Raw genomic sequence first — 20,844 nt, 5'->3', positions numbered from 1 at the left:
ATAAAAACAAGTAGCACACTGGATTGCAAGTAAAAAAAGCTGAAAATAGCAGAGTTCCATCATTTCTAGTCAGCTTTAGACTCCACAGCTGAAAGAAGTAAATTCACCCCAAGTTCAACAGAAATAAGTTTGCCCACTACCTCACCCCTGCTACAATAGCTACTAGTAGAGACACATCCCCACAAGTAAGGCTTCTCTAGGATAATCTGGAAAAAGAACCTGAACAAGGGACAAGAACCACATTATCCCCAGACAAGAGGCAACCCTTCCTGGAAGAATCCTCAGCAAACACTTGACTAGGACACTAAACAACTTTTCTTGGGTTGCTGAAAACACCAAGGAAATGAGCGAGCTTTAGGAGCACATCTGACCCTGGTGGAATGTACAGCAGCAATTCTGCTACGCACTCCGCGCTTCTTCCCTTCGGTGCCTTTTTTTTTTTACCTCAGGCTTTGTTTCCACGAGTTTTCTGTAGAAACTACAAATCATGAACTATTAGCAATTGCTAATCTCACATCTCACATCTAATAGAATTTCTATTCCATTTGTTTCTGCATAGGCTTATGGAGCGTTAAAAAAGACAGACTGTGAGACCTGTAATAATATGTGTCTGCTTCTACTCCTACTAAGCGTGGATGATTGTATAGGAAAGGCAATTGCTTATCTAAATCAAGATAAGCATTATTTCCATATGTTCCATCACCAGGGGAAAAGCACTCACAGATGCACTGTACTACTTCAAATTTGTAGTACAGATTTGCTCTATCACTTCTTGGACTTAAACGAGATCAGAACCTGAGCACAAGGAAGAAACATCTGTTGCAGACAAATCACTTTCTACCCAGCCAAAAATGCACACAACATGCAAGTCAAAAGCACTTGATGATGAACACCAACACCTTCTCCCTGGCTGCACACTCTGCCAATATGGTCTGTTTCAGCTAATTACTGAGTGGCATAATTGGATTAGCTGAGGACTACAGCCAAGTACCAAACTCCGGAGGCAAACAGACACCATGAATCACAGAATGGCTGGGTGGCACCTCTAGTGATCAAGTCACCCAGAGCAAGTTGTCCAGGACCGTCTCTCAGCTGAATTTAAAGTGTCTCCAAAGACAGAGGTTCCACAACCTCTCCAAGTAACCAGTTCCAGTGTTCAGCTACCCTAACAGTATGTGTGTAGCTTTGCTTTTTAATGCTCAGAAAGAATTTCCTCTTTCAACTTGTGCCTTCTACCTCTTGTCCTGTGGTGGTGTTTGAGGGTCCGCAGAACGAGGGAAGAGATGAGACTTTTGACTCCATGTTTCAGAAGGCTGATTTAGTATTTTATGATATTATATTAAAAATGTTATAGTAAAACTATACTAAAGGAAGAGAAAGGAGACATCAGAAAGCTAGAAAGAAATGAATAATAAAATCTTGGGACAGACTCAGAATCCAACACAGCTGGCTGTCATTGGCCATTAAGTAAAAACAACTCACATGCAACCAATCAAAGATGCACCTGTTGGTAAACCATCTCCAGACCACATTCCACAGCCATCAGATAGTTATTGTTTACATTTCATTTCTGAGGCCTCTCAGCTTCTCCGGAGAAAAATCCTAGCAAAAGGATTTTCATACACTATGTCAGTGACATTGTCCTGTCACTGTGTACCACAGAGATGAGTCTGGAGAGATCTCTCTTACACTCTACGTTTATAAACACTGATCACATCCCATCTGGGGTACCTCTCCTTCAGTTTAAACTTCAGCTCTCTCACTCTCCAGGCACAGGAGATGCTCCAGCCCCCTTCCCATGTTTTAATCACCTTTGTGGCTCATCTGGTGCATGAACTGCACTTCCCAGTTCTGCACCACTGACCAACCTCCTGAGGTCACACTTTGCCCCATCTTCCAGGGCAGGAGGTCATGGTATCTCCTATTCAAGGTTCTACAGGAGGCATGAAATATCCCCCATCTGAGGGCTATAACTCACACCTGTGTAACTATCACAAAAAGCCCCGAGCTCAGTCGTTCAGGCCAGGTTTAACATAGTGCTAGAGCTACCAGCGGCCCTCAAACAAGGTTCTAAGCGTGAGCCTTGACTTTTCAGCCACATTTAAATGGGAGCCAGTGATGACATTTACACATTACAGACAGAAAGAGTGGCATACCATGAGAATTGATCAAAACAGCCAGTCCCTCTGAACAACCCACACAACACTCATGCAAAATGCAATTTTCTTGTGTTACAAGGTCTTGCACAGTCCTTAAACAACCTTTTTCTCAGTCTATCCCACACAGCTCTCTAAATCCCCAAAATAACAAAGCTGAGAGGCAAAAAACCCTTGAAGTCTGGGAGAGAAAGAGGTAGAAGGAAAGGAGGGAGCCTGCCTTTTTTATGAAGTTTTTGTAAACTGAGAGAAGACTCAGTATGGAAAGCTAAAGTACCAAATAACAAAGTTTGAGAAAGGAGTAACAACAAACGAGGAGAACAAGAACAGGAATACATTCCCAGTTCTAATTTGTGATGCACCCTTATCTGCAGGGATATGCAATTGTCAATTCATAAATCAGAGTCTTCTCACTTCAGCAGCATGCACATTGACAGCAAAGACATAAGTAGGCTGAGACCCTTGGGTATTTGTGTGTTTACTTGGAGAGTCACCATCCAGCTGTTCTGGTTGCTATGCCTGCTGGAGATCTCATGATTTAGGGTCCATGGAAAAGGCTGCTGGTTCAGCTGTGACTCAGAAGGAGATGTGCTTTGTCTGTGTGAAGAAACCCTGTCTTGTTTGGTTGGTTTTACAACACAGACCTTCAGAGGTATTCCAGACTGTGTAATGATATTGAGGGATAAAAATGCTGTTGGATATGGTATTTTGCTAAGTTCCTGCCCAAGCCTGATGATCAGTACCTCACTCCAAGTGATACCAAGATTCTTCTCAGTGAATGGCAGCCTGAGTTGTACTGAAGTACATCAAATGGCCAGCCAAGGTCACATGGAGGCAAGAACTACACTGCATTGTCTCAAACTCAATTCCTACTTTATAACCTTCCTCTACTACAAAGAGTTCATAATCAACAATGGAAGTTCAAAAATGGAGACACAAACATATGACACTGCTTTAGATCACTGTTCATTGCCCCATGAGGATGTTGATACTTGTCTCTAAAACTACAGGACTGCAGGTAATTCAGCTTCACTAGATTCCTTCCAAGACAAAGCAGATCCCTTCCCTGCAAGACCTGTGTTTTGGCAATATCACAGCATTCATACAACTATTCCTGGTGTGCTCAAGCTGATCCAGTACCACGTGGGGTAACTACGAGCCTTCATCTAAAACATACCACCAACAGTGCAACATTCATCCCCTCACCTTTATAAACTGTTGTCTTATATATCAAGAGTTCTATTACCATTATGGTGCAAGGATTCCATAGCACCAGAGTCCCATACCGCCTCGATGTTTCTTGTAGGCAGCTCCTCTGAGCACTGACTGTTTCTGGTCCTTGCAGCAGCCATCTGACTCCTCTGAGTCCAGTTCCCACCAATCCACTCTTTTGTACCACCAGTTCTTACTGGCCACAGGTGTTGCCCGTTATCATCCGGCCTGCTCCTAATCTTTAGTAATAGGGTCCAGCTGCAACTCGTTGGGGGATATTATTACATTCTACATTACCTTCATTTACTCATACTGTGTCCCCCTACAATAAACTGTCTGGAAAAAATTACTTTTCACGACCAATCAGGTACTTAGTCCTCAGCAGCACCTGTTTTTCTTACCAAAATGTGAGAACCCATTTAAACAGGTGAGCACATACAACATCAAGGAGGATTAAAAAAAGTTTATAGTGGGGAACCACAAATTCATTAGTTTCAATCATTAATTTATTAAGCTGTCAGACAATTTATTCCACATTTTCTGCTTTTTTCATTCTCTACACCATTGCTGAGCAACAACTTCTCTAGTTGAGTATTACAGACTTCTGTAGTACTTGAAGTAAAGCTTGGAAATAAAATGTTACTACCAGAAAACTACAAAACTTGTGCAAAACCATCAGCAAATATTTCATGGCATTGTCATTCAAAAACCTCTCTGCCTGACATAGAGTGACAGCTTACCAGGTGGGAGTAAGAACTTTAGTTTTCTCGTATTGGACAGATAGGTAAGGGCTGAGGTTTAGAATTTTTTTCTTTTTGTTCCTTCTCTCAGGGAATTTTTGCCCGTATGTTGCTAGGAGACAAAAAATGACCAGGTACTTGAGAAAGACAAAATAAGCTGCCAAGCTCAGGGGAGATGTGCAGCTGGCTACTCTCTCTCTTTACATGGGGGTTCCTATGGCAAGAGCAGAGTTATCCCAAGATTTGGGCTGGGGGAAGGGTTGGGTGCAGCTCCTAGCTTTCCCTTCTACTCTTGGCATTGGGAAGGGAAACAGCCTGCAGTCACTGTGGGAAAAATCTGCTACCACTGCAGGATTCCGTTTTCTGCCTTCTCCTACCATGAGCAGCGTTCTGCTCATAAGAGCGGCCATTGCATTGCGGTCTTATTAACAGCTGACCTCACTAAACAAAGGACACTTCAGCATCTGCCCAGATGCCTTGGGAAAATCCTGGGATCTCTGAGCCCCTTCATCCTCTAAGGGAGCCTGTGCTGGCTGTGTTCAGGAGCCAGGTAGCTACTGTCCAGTCCCACTGTCCTTCTGCCACTGCTCTGAGTTTTTTGCTAATGCAGCCACACACCCCAGCCGCAGAGTTTCTGACACATGTCCTTTATCTTTCCAGGATTTTGCTCATCCCTGCTGCTTCCAAGGTTCCTGCTACAGCTCATTACACTATCAGGAGGGACACCATGACTGGCTGCCCTGGGAGTTTGTAAAGGAAGATTTTTTTTTTCCATCCTTTTCGCCGGCCCGCCCGCCATTGCCATGTGAGGGGGACACGGCTGGGCCCACCATTGCCACATGAGGGGGAGGCGGCCAAGCCCACCATCGCTGCACAAGGGGGACCATGGCCGAGCCACCATTGCTCCGTGAGGGGGACGTGGCTGAGCCCGCCACTGCCGTGTGTGGGGGATGCGGCCGGGCCCGCCATTGCCGCGTGAGGGGGACCATGGCCGAGCCACATTGCTCCGTGAGGGGGACATGGCTGACCCGCCACTGCCGCGTGAGAGGGACAAGGCCGGGCCTGTGCCACAGCGCCCCCTGCAGGAGTGTGGGGGAATCACCGCACCCGCCCTGGCCAGCCATGAGCCAGCAGCGCCCCTGCTGGCCATGCCTGGAACTGCACCCAAGGGGAAAGCGCCACAGCCGTGAGAGGCCGGGACTGGGTTTGTGCTGCTGCTGCCACTGTTGTTCTTTTTTGCCTTGTTATCCCTATACTAGTATCCTATACTATCCCTATACTACTAAAGATCTATTATTTCTTTTCCCATATCTTTGTGTGAAAGCTCCATAATTTCAAAGCTATAATAATTCGGAGGGAAGGAGGTCAAATTCTCCATTCCAAGGGAGCTTTCCACCTTCCTGGGCAGACACAAATCTTTCAAACCAAGACAGTAAGTTCTTATGCAGGTGCAAAAGGAGATGTTTTCTCCATGGAGATATTAGGCTTGGGGGTAGCTCTTACCTTGTAGCATTTTCTTTTCCCTACCCCCGAGATACCAGATGTAATTTGCTACACTGAAGAATAGTGGAGGTTCAATCCAAACAACTTCGAATACTTGAAGACAACTCTACCACTACGCATTTGTGTTGCAAGTCATGGTTGCTTCATTCAAAGACTTAAAAAATGGAAATTAATACAAACTCTCAAGCATTTACAAACTCACCAGCAGCCAGCAGAAATATCTAGCTCTATCTTCTTTTATCTATCTACCTAGAAATCAAAGACACAGCAAATCTCAAAGCCTTTAAGTCAATATAAGAATGTCTGTGTACATCACCTATTCTCCTGGATTTAGTTATTTGTAGTACACTTACAATTCCTTTCCCTATAAGAACACTGGTAAGAACGCAGAAAGATGGGAAAAAACAGAAAGGAACTCTACTTTTGCTTTAAATATGACTGACCCGTACTCAGTGACAGCTACATGAAGTATGGGGTTTGTTTTCAGTGGATGTAGATTCATTAGGAAATCCCACCAAAGGACAGCACTGCAACACACAATACATGGGTGGGCAAGCAGTACAGTACCTCACACAGAAAAGGTTGCATTGAGCACACAGGAATAAATCCAGTGCAGGCTGAACTTCAACTACAAGTCAAACCTGTGCAGCAAATGGAAAACACAGAACTTGGAGCATGTTTACAGTCTAACCAGTCATATCAAGGAGACCATCAAAAAAGCCCATAACTGCACAAACAAGCCTTTGTGAACAAGCAAAGGGCAGGATAACACAGGGAGATGTTTTAAAGCAAGACAGAGCTGCAACCAGTTTCTTCATATCTACACTTTCTTCATACCTACTCTGCATTAGAGATGCAAAAGACTGTGTAGAGATGCAAAGGAGTCTTTGGGTAAACTCTTGAGAAGTCTTCTCCAACACAACATTTGATGACCCACTCCCAGGGATGTTATTATTGGCAAATATGCTAAGTCAACATGCAATAGCCTGCAAGTCTCAGGACAATCTCTGTGCACAAATATTATGCTTCTCCCTCACACTGTACACTGAAATAGAAAATACTTCTCAATATCATTTCAATGGTTTTTAAAGCTGTGCAAAATCCAAATTTAACATCCTTCTACTGGATTGTTAAGCCTTCTCTCCAGCACAGAAGAGCATTTTCTGGGCCTTAAAAAAAAACTAAGCAGCACTTCCTACAGGGCTGAGAAATTTTCTCTCAACTCATTTTCCAAATACACATCAGCTAGATGTCCTCATATGGAGAAAGCCATCTATCACTTCACAGAGTAACTACTACCATTTAATGGTTGGACTCAATGAACTTAGAGGTCTTTTGCAACCTTAACAATCCTATGATTCTACACTACAATTATTCAGATCCTCGCTGGCTTGTTAAGAGACATTTCTTCATGCTGAGCATGTAGAAATGAATCAAGAAACGGCATATGAATACAAAAGGGAATACTGAATCAAAAAAGAGAAGCCAGGCTTATGTTACTTCCAGTGACTGGGTTTTTAACACATGTGTAATCAAGTGTTCAGCTGTGCATGAAGCAAATACAGCTACACACGAAAGTTAGTAAACATGATCCAAACAGAGCTTAAACTGCACCAGTGATCCCCCAAGCCCATCAAGTGAGTTAAAGCAGTATCATTACTTCCCTTGAGCGCGAGGTTAGTTTTCAAACTTGTTGTAAGCCTCCCACACCCAGAGTTGGGTGATCTACCCTCTGTCATCACTCATTATGTGAAGAGCCAGGCAGCAAATCCTGGTTGAGGCAATAATTCAGCACCTTCACAAATACCTGTCATATCTAAGCTACATCAAATTAAACCAAGCCATACCAGTCTCTATCTGTCTAATCAAAAGAGGGCTACATCTTCTGGAGAAGGACATCAGCTTTTTCCACCTACATTTGAAAATATCCTAAAGTCACATAGTCAGGCAACAGATCCACATAAGTGAGCCATGACAAGGGTACAATTTAACAGCTTGGGTTTGGCCTCAACCTAATCATAGGCACATGGCTTCTAACCAGGCTGGCACACTGGCTCACATCTGTCTGCAAAAGACTGTGAGGACATATGCCTCAATCCATCAAAAATTACAGATTAGGGCACTAGCCAAGCTACCATGCTGAGAAAAGCTAGATGACTTACTGAAATTGTACATTAATTTGGGGGTTTGATCCTGCAATCCCCCACACTCAAAAGAAACTCACCCTTTACATATAAAATGAAGAATAGAAAAAAATAATAATCTAAGAAAAGACAGAAGCCTAAATATATAACCTGCTACTTTTTAAGATATGTTAAATTATCTTACTCAAGTCAGCCACCAAAATATTCCAAGCTGGAACCCACAATTTTTCTCAGCAGTTTCTGAGGAACAGCACATCCCAAGTTAAAGCATCGCTGCTGCTAAAGCCGTCCTCCCTCACACCCAGACCGAGCCTGCCAGCTGACAGCACACTGCATCATCTTGACTTCCTAACTCTACTAAGTACTTCCTTAGGGAGCTCTGTACAAACTTCAGTGCAGTGACATTCAGCAGCTACAAAAAAAAAAAAAAAAGGATTGTTTCTCATCTTGCACAGGACAGAAGCTTGAAAGTTATTCATCTGGTCAAGATTCAGTCACTAGTAATTAGGCATTAAAATTATTCTTTCTGGCAAAAAAGCCAGAAAGTGCCTAACTTCCCTTTGTATCTCCACCTACTATCCCTTTCTAAAACCCATCAAGAGCTTGCAGAGCCTCAATAAGGACACCAATTTATCAATTTGTTGTTGAGAGCAGCATCCTTTCCTATGGTTAACTTTTGCCCCTCAAGGAGCTGTCTGACACTGCAGATAAGAGAGCTTTCTCAGCTGCATGCAGAAGAGCCACAAAAATAATAATTCTATCCAGGACTTGTATAAGCTTAATGCTGTATGGAAGTTACCTCGTTAAAAAAGTCACAGAGCAGCAGCTTAAAGAGAAGTCATCATCTTAATTACATCAAAGACAAGTGCTTTACTTTCTTAGAGAGAGGATTAGCTACACTGGATTTTGTGTTCTTAATCTATGTAAACAGACCTGAACTTTTTAATAATCATCATCTCATACTTGCTGAAAGCAAGAAACTTTTTTGTTTTTCCCAAAACCACTTTAATGCAAACTGTAAAACAAGCATCATCTCTTTGGCAGCTAATCCATCCTATAAAGGTTACTCAGATGAAACTCACTAGAGAATTACAAGGTCAACTGAATATATCTTCAGTCTTTTTGTTTACTGTAGTTTCCCTCCACCTCTTGGACTAAACACACTGATTTACCTACTCACATCAGGGATATCACTAACTAGAGATGATTCACCTCCAGGAGATAACAAACACAAACACAGAGATTATTGCTCAGTTTAAGCTTAAGTAAGCTTGCACCTGAAGAGTGCAGTGGTTTAGGTTCACCAATCTGAGTTTCTTGGCCAATGCACCAATAAATGCACTGCATCTAGAGCTGGCCAAACATCAGTGCACCCACTAGAATTATTTACTCATTTTCTGCTGCAAAGTAAGGATGAGGAGGAGAGCAAAGAAGGCTCAAAACTTTAAAGGGTATAAAGAAAATTTCATTAACAGAACTAAAAGAAAAGAAATAGTAAGAATTCAGAATAAACATTCAGACTGCTTCTCCTCCCTCCAATTTTTTTTTTTTCTACTGATAACGTAAAGAGACAAATTTGTTTTTTTCAGTCAGTTTACCACTTAAAAAATAATCTTACTTCAGTTCACTTAGAGGAACTTAGAGGGTCTCCTGCCATGCCATGGAGACTTTTCCAGAAGCAACAGCTCTCTCATGGTTTTAACTGTCACAAATAGCAGCTGCCCAGAAATCTGTAATCGTGAAGTCCCTCCCATGGTTTGGGAGTCTTCCCAGAACTAGCACCATGGGCCATCTCAGCTTACTGGGGTGCAATTTTAAGATGAGCTGCTCTAGTAGAGAAACAAAAGCTCTCTTCTTTTATCTCAGGGAACAGAGGTTTTCTTCTTCCACCCCTGGGGCAAGGTTTCTCATCTCTCTCTGTTCAAGCTCCTTGTTAAATCACAGCTACTTCAACATCTGCTTGTTTCAACACTGGTGCTTCTGCTCATGGCTATGCCTAGAATGCTACATCCCCCCAAAGCATTCAATTAAAAAAACTCTGGAGTATTAGTTGTATCTTCACCACAGCCTTACAAGAGAATTTCAGCCCAAGACTAAGGCATCTCCTCATTCTCCTCCTGGCCCCACCTGGCCAGCATCCAGTTACCTGTTCAAAGGCCAGAAGCCAGAGTTTTTCCTGGGGCTTGCTCATCTTTAAATGCCATTTCAGAGAGGTATGTTCAGCTCTCTTAAGTGATTTAACAGTGTCAATATTTAAAACTAGCCAGTTGATTGTTCTATCAGGTCCAAAAGAACCTGCCAAGGTCCTTACAGGGAATCACTTCCATGGCTCATGGATTTTTTCCCTTAACTAAAACACAAACTACGTGAAACCATGACAAAGGGTTATTCCCATCTCTGTACTGTGCAAGTCTATCTTTGGAAATCAATAGCCAAAGTAGGCATTGAGGAAGCCAGAAGGGTGTGGGGGGGTCACCAGATGGCATGGTCAGATTTGCACCACTCTGCAGCTTTGTATCTGCTCAGGACACATGCTGAAAGGGCAGCCAAGAGCCTGAGCAAAGCAGAGCACACAGGGCTCTCTGGTTACACCCTCCTGCCCTGGCAGCCTTGGATACCTGCTGCAGCCAAATACCAGCTCAGCCTTGAAGTTACTCCACATTATGCCATGGGCACACAGACTCCTGGACACCTTCAGCACAGACTAAGAACATGGTTTGCCCTTCTCACCCCTCTAATTCCTCTGCCGCTTCCTTAATATGCATATAACATGGACAGAGAGCAGAACTGAGAAAACACATTTTCAGCCATGTCCACAAAAAGCATGTTAATTTCACAAGTATTCAGAATACCTAATTACCATAATCCTCACACAATTCACAGAAATCACAGTTGTTGGTTTTTTCATGGTGCTCCCCCAGCTATTATACACAGCAATTAATAAGCAGTGCTCTCCATGTGCATCTAAGAGACATGGTTTTCTAACCTTTAACACACCAGTCTTGAAGAGACCCTGTGATAAGATGTTTAGCATGAGGAACAGTGGTATGCCATGAATATATGAAAAGTAAGGACAAAACTGATTACAGCACAAGGTTGGGCGAAGCTGGAATTCACATTCAGGGCCACACGTAACAGAGGAGACCCTGCATGGTGGCACACAAATTATTGCTGTTTTCTGTGTGTACTCAGCAGAAAAACTGCTGCACTCTGAACTTCTTCAAACCAAGAGTTTCAGTAGCAAAAGCTTTTTTTTTTTTTGAGCAAGATAGCTTCATGTAATTTTTGCTATCTCAATTTACTTTCATCCTTGCCACTCAGCTAAGAATCTATTATAAAGACAGTTGTTACAGGCATTGTAAGAAAAAAAAATCACAATGAAAGCTGATGGACTTGGATTTTTGGTGGGGGAATGGTCTGGAAACATGCAGGTTTCACACAGCTCTTACCAACAGATCTTGTGATTGTCAAACTGGTCTAACAATCTCAATGTTCTAGCTGAACATAATTTCTTTTTCTGTATAAACCAGTGATAATACTGAAGGGTTTAGAGAGATGCCATTTCTTACTTGTAGATGTCTGGCTGAATTTCACTGCAGTTTATAGTGGTGTCACTTTCCAAAGTCTGTTTAATACTTATCACCTGTTTCCTAGTTCCTGCAGGACAGATAATCACATCAAGCAGGGCTGCACGGAGATACTGGAGAGTTACTTGTGTTAGTTACCCATCTCAAGAAATGCTGGCCAGAGCTCAGTGTTTCTACACATTTTCTTTTCACCATGCAGCATTTGGACTGGCTTATCTACATGCTTTGTCTCTGTAATCTTGTGTCAACCCACTGTGAATATTTAGAAAGCTACACATTGATAGTACAACAATGCTTTTATTAAATCCAAAACTTATGATTATACATAAAACCCTCAGTGTTAGATTAATTTGAATAGCTGAAGCCATATCATTTTCTTTAAAAATAGCAGATTAAAAAGATTCAGAGACTGCCAAAACATCTAAACATATTTCAAGACTTGTTTAAAAGGACTGCAGAGTATCATTTAACCTTAAATAAACTCAGTTATCGCATCCTTCCATTTTAACTTCAGCCTATGAAAAGCAGCTCTTACCACTAGCAAAGATCTTTAAACCACCACCTGAATTTGCTGTTTTCTTGGCATCACTGTCATACCAATGAATTCCAGGGCTGTGAGAGTCAGCAGGACTATCAGCTGTCTGGAGTTAAACAAGATCACTTATTCCATTTTCTGAATTAGCCAATTAATACAACAAAACGTTTTTCTACCAGTGACACACAAAACTCAATGACAACAAAATTCCCAGCACCCTAATTTTAAAAAAAGCTTTCCAGAAAAGTTTTCAGAAGTCATCTCTCAAATTCACCACTGCAGAGTGAAGATATCTTCAGGAATTAGTGTGTACCCAACAAAAAGCTAATATATGTAGTTAACTTCAAAATACACTCCAGTTGTTAGTCTACATGGTGGCATTTCATTCACTGGGCAGCATAAGCTCCAGTTGCTGTACAAGATGAGTGCCTAACAAAGTGATATGTAATAAATAGCATTGAAACACAAGGATATAAATTCCAAAACTTCAGAAAACAAGTTCATTATTCACATGTTGTCAGGAAGACACTCTGTATCAAAGTACAGGAGAAAACAGATGAGATTTATGTGCTTTTGGTCTGTCTGAAGAATAACAAGTGGAGAGAATGATACCTTACAGTACATTCACACTATCCAGCCCTCTATGGCAAGCTCATTCTTTGCTTCCAAAGTGGGCAACTCCTCATTTCCTTAATAAACAGTTAAACCAGAGAAAGCTTATATTTACAGGACCACTTCAAGAACAAAAGTTTTGTCTTCCTACCATCCCCTCTTGACATTAAAGAGGGCCATTTGTCACTAACTGTCCTTTTTCCTTCCACTGCTGCAACACCTGATCTCTGAGATCCACCTGTGCAGCCTGGCAAGCAGCACACCAAAAATCAGGGGTGTTGACAGCACAGCCCTTCTGGAAAGGAACATACCCACATCAGATGGCTTCCCTTAGTGCAGAACAGTGGGCACCAAGTTTAGTCTTTGCATTCCACATTGTGCCACCCTCTTCCCAAAACCAAGACTTAACACAAATATTGAGCAAATTCCACGCCAACGCACACCAAGCTAATTTCTTATGGCAAGTCGTGTCCATATGAGAAAACCAGCAAAAAATGTAGGATTTTTTTTTCAGTCACAGCACAGCATTTTAAAAGACACTGCCTCTTTGAACTTGCAAATATTTTTTAATAGCTTTGCTGCTACAAAGAGACAAAGCCCTTGCCAGATGCCATTCACTATTCAGTAACTTTACTCCTCAGGAGCCTTTACATAGATGTGCATCCCTCTGTTATGTTGCTCTATTGCAAAAACTTCCATCCTCACCAAAACACTGAACTTCCACCAAGCTTGGCTGGTTTTCTCCAGAATTCAGTTCTGAACACAACTTCTATCAAAGGGTAGAAGAGGGATAGGGAAAAGCTTTCTTCTGCAAATTAAGGCATGTTCTTCCAATTTGCCAGTAAAGAGCACCCATGAAGTGCCCTGGCAGTGAGATTGGTTCCTTCCCAATATGAACCTCTTAGGTCATTTCAGTTTGCATCATTCTGCATACAGACTTTTTAATAATCTGCCATTAGACTTACAGATAACAAAAATGGATGTCTAACTGGAACTCCCCAACACCCTCCAGGGAGCCATTCCCATTTAAAAACAGGCACTGTGAAGGTTTTACACTTTACACACAATTTTCCCTAACAGCCAGTACAAAAACTGGTGCAGTGCTGAACACCAGTTGAGTACTGAGTATCCATGGGGATGGCTGCCAGCTCAGATGCTCTGCCCTTCTCCTACAGCTTCTTACTCCAGCAGCTGATTGATTGTGCCTGCTTCACTTGATTTGTTCTTGGTTGTTTCCTTGATTTCTCCTCATCACTCTCCCTGAACAGCCACTCTATGCTTTACTAATCAATCTGTCATTTTTTTTACTCTATATGGTATTGGGAGTAAATTGTAAAGAATTTTTTCCAAATTCCCCATCAGTTTTTGTTTTGGCTTGACAAATACACAGAAGATTTTATTTTCACCATCACCTTCCTTCAGACCCCTTCCATTTGCCAGTGCAAGCATCCACCTTTCACTTGAAGGAAATATTAGAACTTGACCATGGTGTTGACAGATCATCATCAATTCCATCACACCTGGGGCTTCACTTGCTCTCTCCAGAATCTCATTCAAACTGCACCTGTTGCCCTCTGCACGTCCCATCAAACAGAGCAAAAGTTCTCATCAGCTAAAATAAGATTTAAATTCTAGTTTTTCTGTAATTCAGCTCAGAAAGACAGCTTTGAGACACACTTGATATCTTCAGAACAGGGTCAACATTTAAGAGAAATAAAGTTTGAAACAAATGCAGTAACAGTCACGTTAATACACATACTTCTTTTAATTGTCCTAATCAGTTGGAATGTGAAGGCATTTCAGCAGCCCAACCTTCCAGCAGTTCACTACTACACATAGCTTACTTGCACCAAATACATCCAAGAAAAAGTGTCTAAGGATATTTTTCTCCTGAACATACACTGTAACAAAACCTTCAACTAGCAGAGAAGTGCTCCAGCACAACTTTTGCCTTCCAGCATTTTTTGCAGTGTACTGGGTACTAACAGAAAGAATGGAAGAGCAGCTACAAGGAAATAAATTCACCACTGCCATGATTCAATACCCACATATTAGAAACTGACATTTTGCTTCTGTGAAGTGTAACAGCAATCACAACGTAAATCCACACCTTGTCACTTGCAGCAGCCCAAGTAATGCAACATCTGTGAATTTCAGTGCTTTAGAGAGAATCTGAGAGTAGCTGGAAAAAAAACCAGTTTGGGCTAGAAGGGATAAACAGTCTCCCAGTTAAACCACATGCTGTACTGGACACTCCTACCTACCACAGGCCTCCAAAATCAACTTGCAAGAAGTCAGGTACTCTTCCTTATTTTTATGCAGCCTTTGTTTTCTAGATGGAGAGGCTTTCTGATGTTGCAAGATATAAATGACCTACTCAGATGGGAGAAAGAGGTCTATGGGTACTGATGTAATACAGCTACTCAGCAGGGCTGAAGAGCTCAGCAATCTCTTGACATATTTTCACTTGGGAAATTATTCCAGATGCTTTTAGGAATAGACAATGGTAATAGCTGCTTTTGACAAGGACATCTGAAAAAATCTGTGAGCTCCTTCAGATTGTGCTAAAATAAGTGTTACAGCCTGCCAGTTTAAAAACAGCTGATCAGCTCCAGGCCTCATTGCACCTGGACTATCACCATAAAACCATGTTCACCTGCAGCCATGAGGTTACTCTACACACCTCTTCTCCTCTTTAATGATAACAAAAGGGTCAAAAAATTAGTCCTATATCTGCAGAGGCAGGAAGCACTTCAGATCTCATAGTTAGATATTCCTTCAAAAAAAAACCACAGACTTCAGTCAAGTAGGATAGCAAGACACAGAAAAAAAAAAAAAAAAAAAAAAAAAAACAGAAGAGAAGGAAACTAGCTCAGAAGCCATCCCTATTTCTCCATACCCTTGAAAGGGAACTAGACAAAGAACAAGGCACTGTTACAGAATTATTTGCAGAGCAGAGAGGCCTGTAAGCAAATAGGACTCACATTTTTGGTTAGTTCTCACTGCAAGTATTTAGACAACTCTACTGGTGATCACAACCATGATAAGGCTGCACATGCTAAGGAAAGTAGAGTTAATCCTGGCCAGATTGATGTTCCTCAGCCCAGGAAAGCAGGCAGGACAAACGTAAGGGAGGCCCCATCTTCTCCAGTTTCTGGATTCTTAGAAAATAACTCAGCTTGCACACCTACCCTCTGCTTCTGGGTCACCTGCAGCATTGTTTTGCCCAGATTCCCCATATCATTATGCTCAGTAAATTTAGGCATGCCTGACTGCTGGAGTATCTGCAAAGTAAGACTCATGCAGAGAATATCTATTTCACACACTTAAGGGTTAGTGACTCCATCTGGGGATACCAACAGAGTTCTGGGACACCAGTGAGGCTTTAAGAAATCTTGTTGGGTTTTTTTCACCCCTGTCCCAATTTTAGGCTATCACTGTTCAAAACAACACAGGTTCTAAGTCTTGGCCTTCCTAAAAGTAACTTCAGACTGAGAAAACAGAGTGCTCTATATTTCAAGACTCCCCCACTTCACTTACCATCACTTTCACTCTTACTTTTTAAGTCTTCCATCCATGTTGGAATAGTTTTTAATGCAACATATTCCCCCAAGTACTCTTTGCGCCTTTCTTCCAAGGTCATCTTCAGCAAACGCTCTGTTCAGGGGAAAGAGAAATAAAAAAAAGTTTTGCAAGCTTTCATACATTGTTGCAGATGAGCCACAGTGACCAATGCACTGCCCTTGAGGAATGGAACGCCACTTGAGGGGACCAAGCAAGAGTGAGGCAGCGAGTTACAACAGGAGCTGACCATGGTGCATCTGTCCCACGGCACACCCCTGTTTCTGGCTATCCCAGATAAGTTAAAACCTCTTCCCCACACTCTGGGCTCTCCAGGCCTCCTCCCCACATCACTGCTGCGCTGCTTCTTCCTGCCACTTTAATTCCTGTATCAGAGAACAGCAACTTTAGTAGAGAGTTGTTATTTTATAGGGTGTTTTCAGGTATGAAAGTCTGTTCTGTAAGTCTTGCATTTGTAAACCAGAACTTAAAAAACAAAAGTTTGAGTAAAGGCAGGCAGCACGGTGGGAAATTAATAAAATGCTACTACACAACAAAAGAGATCAGAGCTACAGAAAATGTTTTGTTAATTGCTAAGTGTCTGGGGTGGTAAAAAAAGGCAAGTTTAGGTTTAGAGATTTTCATTTGAATATTAATAGGACACACCTGGTTACCACACTAAAATACATATGGACAATTGTTTTTGTTTTCTACTGAGAATGTCACCAACTCTTTTTTCAGATGTTTAGTGAAAAGTAAAGCCTCAAACATAGCACAAGTACGACAGCAACTGCCAACTTCACTCTTCTTCAGACCCTGCTATAAATGCACTTTTACAGAAAAAAAAAGCCATCCCAATGATCCAAAACTGCAAGCAACCCCAGCACTTCAGCTCATTTTTGTAGTCACATCCTCTTTTCCCTCCCTACCTCATCAAGCTTAGTATTAGTTCAGCACAAGAGGAAGAACTTTTTCCCTCCCAAAAAAGAGGGAAAAAGAAAAAGATGACTAGAGAACACCATGACACCCATACTCTACTCAAATGTCTCAGTCTGTTTTTACCAGTAGCACTGTGTTACTTTAACCACACTAACAGTTTTTCTTGACATATTAATCAGTAATAAATGCTCTTCAACGACTGGAGAACTTTTAGGGGTGTGAGGAAAGGCTAGACCTACATTATTTGCATTTTACATAAAGGACTAGGCAGACATAACAAGAACATTTTCATCCCAAGTAGAAGCAGCAAAAGATGAACATGGAAACTGCTTCTCAGATCAAATCTTAAAAAAAACAAGAAAGAAAATCACTGGGGTCTGGTCTGGGGTTCTTTTGTCTTTCTTCAAAATAAAGTTTCCTAATTATGTAGGCTGCAGTCAGCACAGTCTAATAAGGCAAGTTTTGAACACAGCCTTCCTTAACAAAATAAGTTCATTTTGGTATTTTTTGACAGCATTACCGATTTCTTCAGTTGACAAAAACATTTCTCTCTCCTTATTCAGCCTGGTACCTCAGTGGGATATTTACACCTGCCATGAGAACTGACTGATGAGGGTCACCACTCTGCACAGCTGGGTATCCATCCCAAGCTCCAGGGATAGGAAACTCCAAGTATGTGAGTGACCTGCACACTGGAATTCCTCCAGGTGGGCAGACCTGAGAGAGCATGTCAGTTTTGAGGGACTGACAAACAGAGCCAGTCTAGGTGTCCTTTGCTGAAGAGGTGACAAAGCCACTCCTGTGCCTTCAAAACACAAGTTTTTCTCTGTAGGAAGGTTTTACAAAAGTTTGCTGCTGTGAGTCAGCAGCAAGAACTTAAATTGAGTCCGACAAACCTCCCAGAGGATGCTCCCAACAGCCTTCACTGCAAGCACAGCTTTCTGCCTGTGGCAGAAACTTGGGAAGTTTGCAGGCAGCCCAGTCCTGTGTCTGAGGCTCTGAAATCACCTCCGCTCCTGGCTCCTGCTCAGTTTCTGCTGTCCTCATGGAAGATCTCCCCTGAGAGGACGTGGACCAAGCCTTAATTACCAAGAAAGTAATTAAGAAAAGCAAGCGTATTGTCAGTGGGTTTGAACTCAAATTTAGCCATCAGTGCTTTTTTCATTTTAAGAAGTGCTTCAGAAAATAAAAGGCTGAGAGCAAGAGCACTCAGAGCTTCATAGGAAGAACAGTGCCAGTGAGCACACCCAGGGGTTCCGGGGTGCTTGTGAAAGGTGAAGGCAGACCTGACAAGATTTGATTTGGGTAAGAAGGAAGGAAGCTGGGCTTCTGTAGTTTTCCTCTCTAGTAAATGAGGTACTTTGTAAGAACAGGGCTAAAAACTGAAGGGCGATGCCAGCAATGAAGAGAGAAGCTTTTTCTGCCCTCCTCACTCAAAGTACTCGGGGCCAACATCAGCATGGTGCTGGAACAGTTACTGGAGCAGAAGACTAGCAAATGCTCTTCATTTTCACTGGGCAAAAAGACAGGGAGCTGTGGCCAGCTAGCACTCAAAAATGCATCCTGGATGGAAAACCTGATTTGCCTTCAGCAACACCCCCATGCTGATGGAAACCACCACCCTCATAAGGGACTGAGACACCCAAAGTGTGCCACAGCAGCTGCAGTTTCCAGACCCTCCTTACTAATGACTGGAGTTCACCTGCCAGGCTATGAATTCACACAGACAGCAACAACTGAAATAGACAAGAGGGAGTAATAATAACATTCACTAGAGCCCACCAGTAACTTTCCCCCGTCCGCCCCTTGTATGTTTCAAAGGTGAAACATACAGCATTAAGGGAAAAGCCGGTTGTAATTGACCACACATAAACAATGCTTGAGACAATTTAACTGTACTTTCTTCATCGAAAACAGAAACTTCTGCCAGGTAGAAATGTGTTGCCTCACCTTTACTACAGAAACATGGATTGTTTGAAAGAAAAAGACTCACTTCATTTGAGAGGAGTTTGACAGGAGTAACTACACAACAGAAAAATAAGTTCATTTCTGTTTTAACAATTTTTCCTCAGAAACGTGCACTTGAATCCTGTTCGCTGAAGTGATCTTCAGCCCTCTTAGCTTGAAACAGAGTCACAAGGGTGATGGAAGGAAAAAAGAGAACTTAAAACATGACCCTCTCATAGGTATTTCTTCCTCTCCTCATCTATTACTACATTATTTGGAACACACCGGGCAAGAAGCTTTCCTCCTCACAGATATAAACGTCACACTTCCATTTGGTGAATTTTTTTCTTAATTTTTACATTGGTCTCCCCGGGATCAAAGTTCAAATAAAACAATGCACCAAATACTTGGCCCACAGTTTTCATGCTCTGGAGTTTGGCTTAGGGGCTTTATAAACTCAGAACACATAGGTGGGGGTCCTTAAAATACAAATAAATAGTTGAAAAGATGGGACGCAGGGGTGCTCTGAGACTCCCATACCCAAAACATTTCACCCCGGCTGAACGACGCTAGAATCCAAACTGATTACACCAATGATCCCACCAAACCCGCTTCTCCTCAGAAAACAAACCCACTGAAAGCAGAAAAAGCACGTTTCCAGAGCATGTGCCCAACTTTTCGGCCTGAAACACTCCCACAAGGTGACTTGGGGGCGGGCAGCCCTCCGGAGAGGGCTTGTTTACCGCCCTCCCTCCGCCCCGGGGCTCCGCTCCTCACCGATACGCCGAGGTTTGAGGGGAACATCCCCAGTTCCCTCACAGCCGAGCTGCCATGAAGGCTGGCTCGGCCAGGAGAGCCCAGGACGAAGGCAGAGAACACGGAGTTCTCCCTTCCCCACCCCGTCCCCTCAGCCGCGGCCGGCGGCAAGCGCTGCCCGGTGCAGCGGCGGCGGCTCTGGAGGCACCGGGACCACCTCCCTCCCTTCCCTCGCTCCCTTCCGGCTCGACGTGGGCTTAAAGGCGGGAGAAGCGGGCCCGGCCACCGGCAAGGGCGATAATACCTTTCTCCTCCCGCCACAGCTTTTTCCGCTTGTTGCCGGGGTACATGGTGGTGTGGCTGGCGGCGGCTTTGAGCTGCAGGTTCCCCAGGCTCACGAGGGGGTGGAGGAGACGCCGCGCCAGAGCCAGAGCCGAGCGATACCGACGCCCCGCGCCGCCGCTGGTGCCGCTGATCCCGCCGGGTCCGGCTCCGGCTCCGCGCCCGCTGCACGGTGCCCGTCAGCCGGGTCACGCCTCGCTCTACCCCGACACCCCCGCAGCGCCCGCCCCGCTCCCCGCCGCCCGTTGGCTCCGGCAGCCGCCGCTCAGCAGCCGCCTCCTCCTCCTCCTCCTCCCGCACCGACCAGGAGGAGCCTGAGCGCGGTGCCGCCGGCCCGGCGGGATCTGGGGGACTGTGTGGTGCGGGGACACGGCGCGGCGGGTGCTTGGGTGCGACACTGCGTGCTCTGCGCGGCGCTGGCGCTCGGAGCCCCCGCGGGGCGACAGGGAGGGAGGGAGCGGGCGGACACCCCGGTGCCGTCCCGCCCCGCCGCCGCCCCTCGCCCGCCTCCTCCGCCCCTCTGCTTCCGGGTTGCGGCGGTACCGGGCTGTGCCCGGGGCGGCGGGGCTGTTGCCGAGCGACAGCGCCGGGGCCCGGGCCCGAGCCTGGCCCGGCTCGCCCGCTCGCCAGCGCCTCCCGCGGGCCCGCAGCGCCCGTGGAGCGTCCGGGACGCAGGAAACGGCACCGGCCGGTGTCAATACAGGGTTGGAGCTGGAGATGCCGGGCTGAGGGTGCCGGGAGCGGGACTGAGCTGGTGTGTGCGGAGAAGGGCAAGAGAGCGGGTGTAGGGTGTGCAGCACGAGTGCTGTG

General features: G+C 44.0%; 1 protein-coding gene across 3 annotated transcripts in view; it reads right to left on the bottom strand.

The window, feature by feature from the left end:
• MACROD2 (mono-ADP ribosylhydrolase 2) overlaps window positions 1–20,175 on the bottom strand; it is an 850,020-nt gene extending 829,845 nt beyond the window's left edge. The window contains exons 1-2 of one of the 3 annotated variants that reach the window (XM_063152547.1): window positions 19,997–20,175; window positions 16,030–16,146 (exon numbers count right to left, since the gene is read on the bottom strand). In XM_063152547.1, the coding sequence (XP_063008617.1) occupies window positions 16,030–16,146; window positions 19,997–20,042 (163 nt within the window). In that variant the 5' untranslated portion in view covers window positions 20,043–20,175. The remainder of the gene's footprint in view (window positions 1–16,029; window positions 16,147–19,996) is intronic. The other 2 variants (XM_063152548.1, XM_063152546.1) reach the window with 2 other exon arrangements.
• Between the last annotated feature and the right edge of the window lie 669 nt (window positions 20,176–20,844).

The sequence above is a fragment of the Melospiza melodia genome, chromosome 3 (assembly GCF_035770615.1).
Source record: "Melospiza melodia melodia isolate bMelMel2 chromosome 3, bMelMel2.pri, whole genome shotgun sequence".
Classification (NCBI taxonomy): Eukaryota; Metazoa; Chordata; class Aves; order Passeriformes; family Passerellidae; genus Melospiza; species Melospiza melodia.
This window is presented reverse-complemented; position numbering and strand designations above follow the sequence as displayed.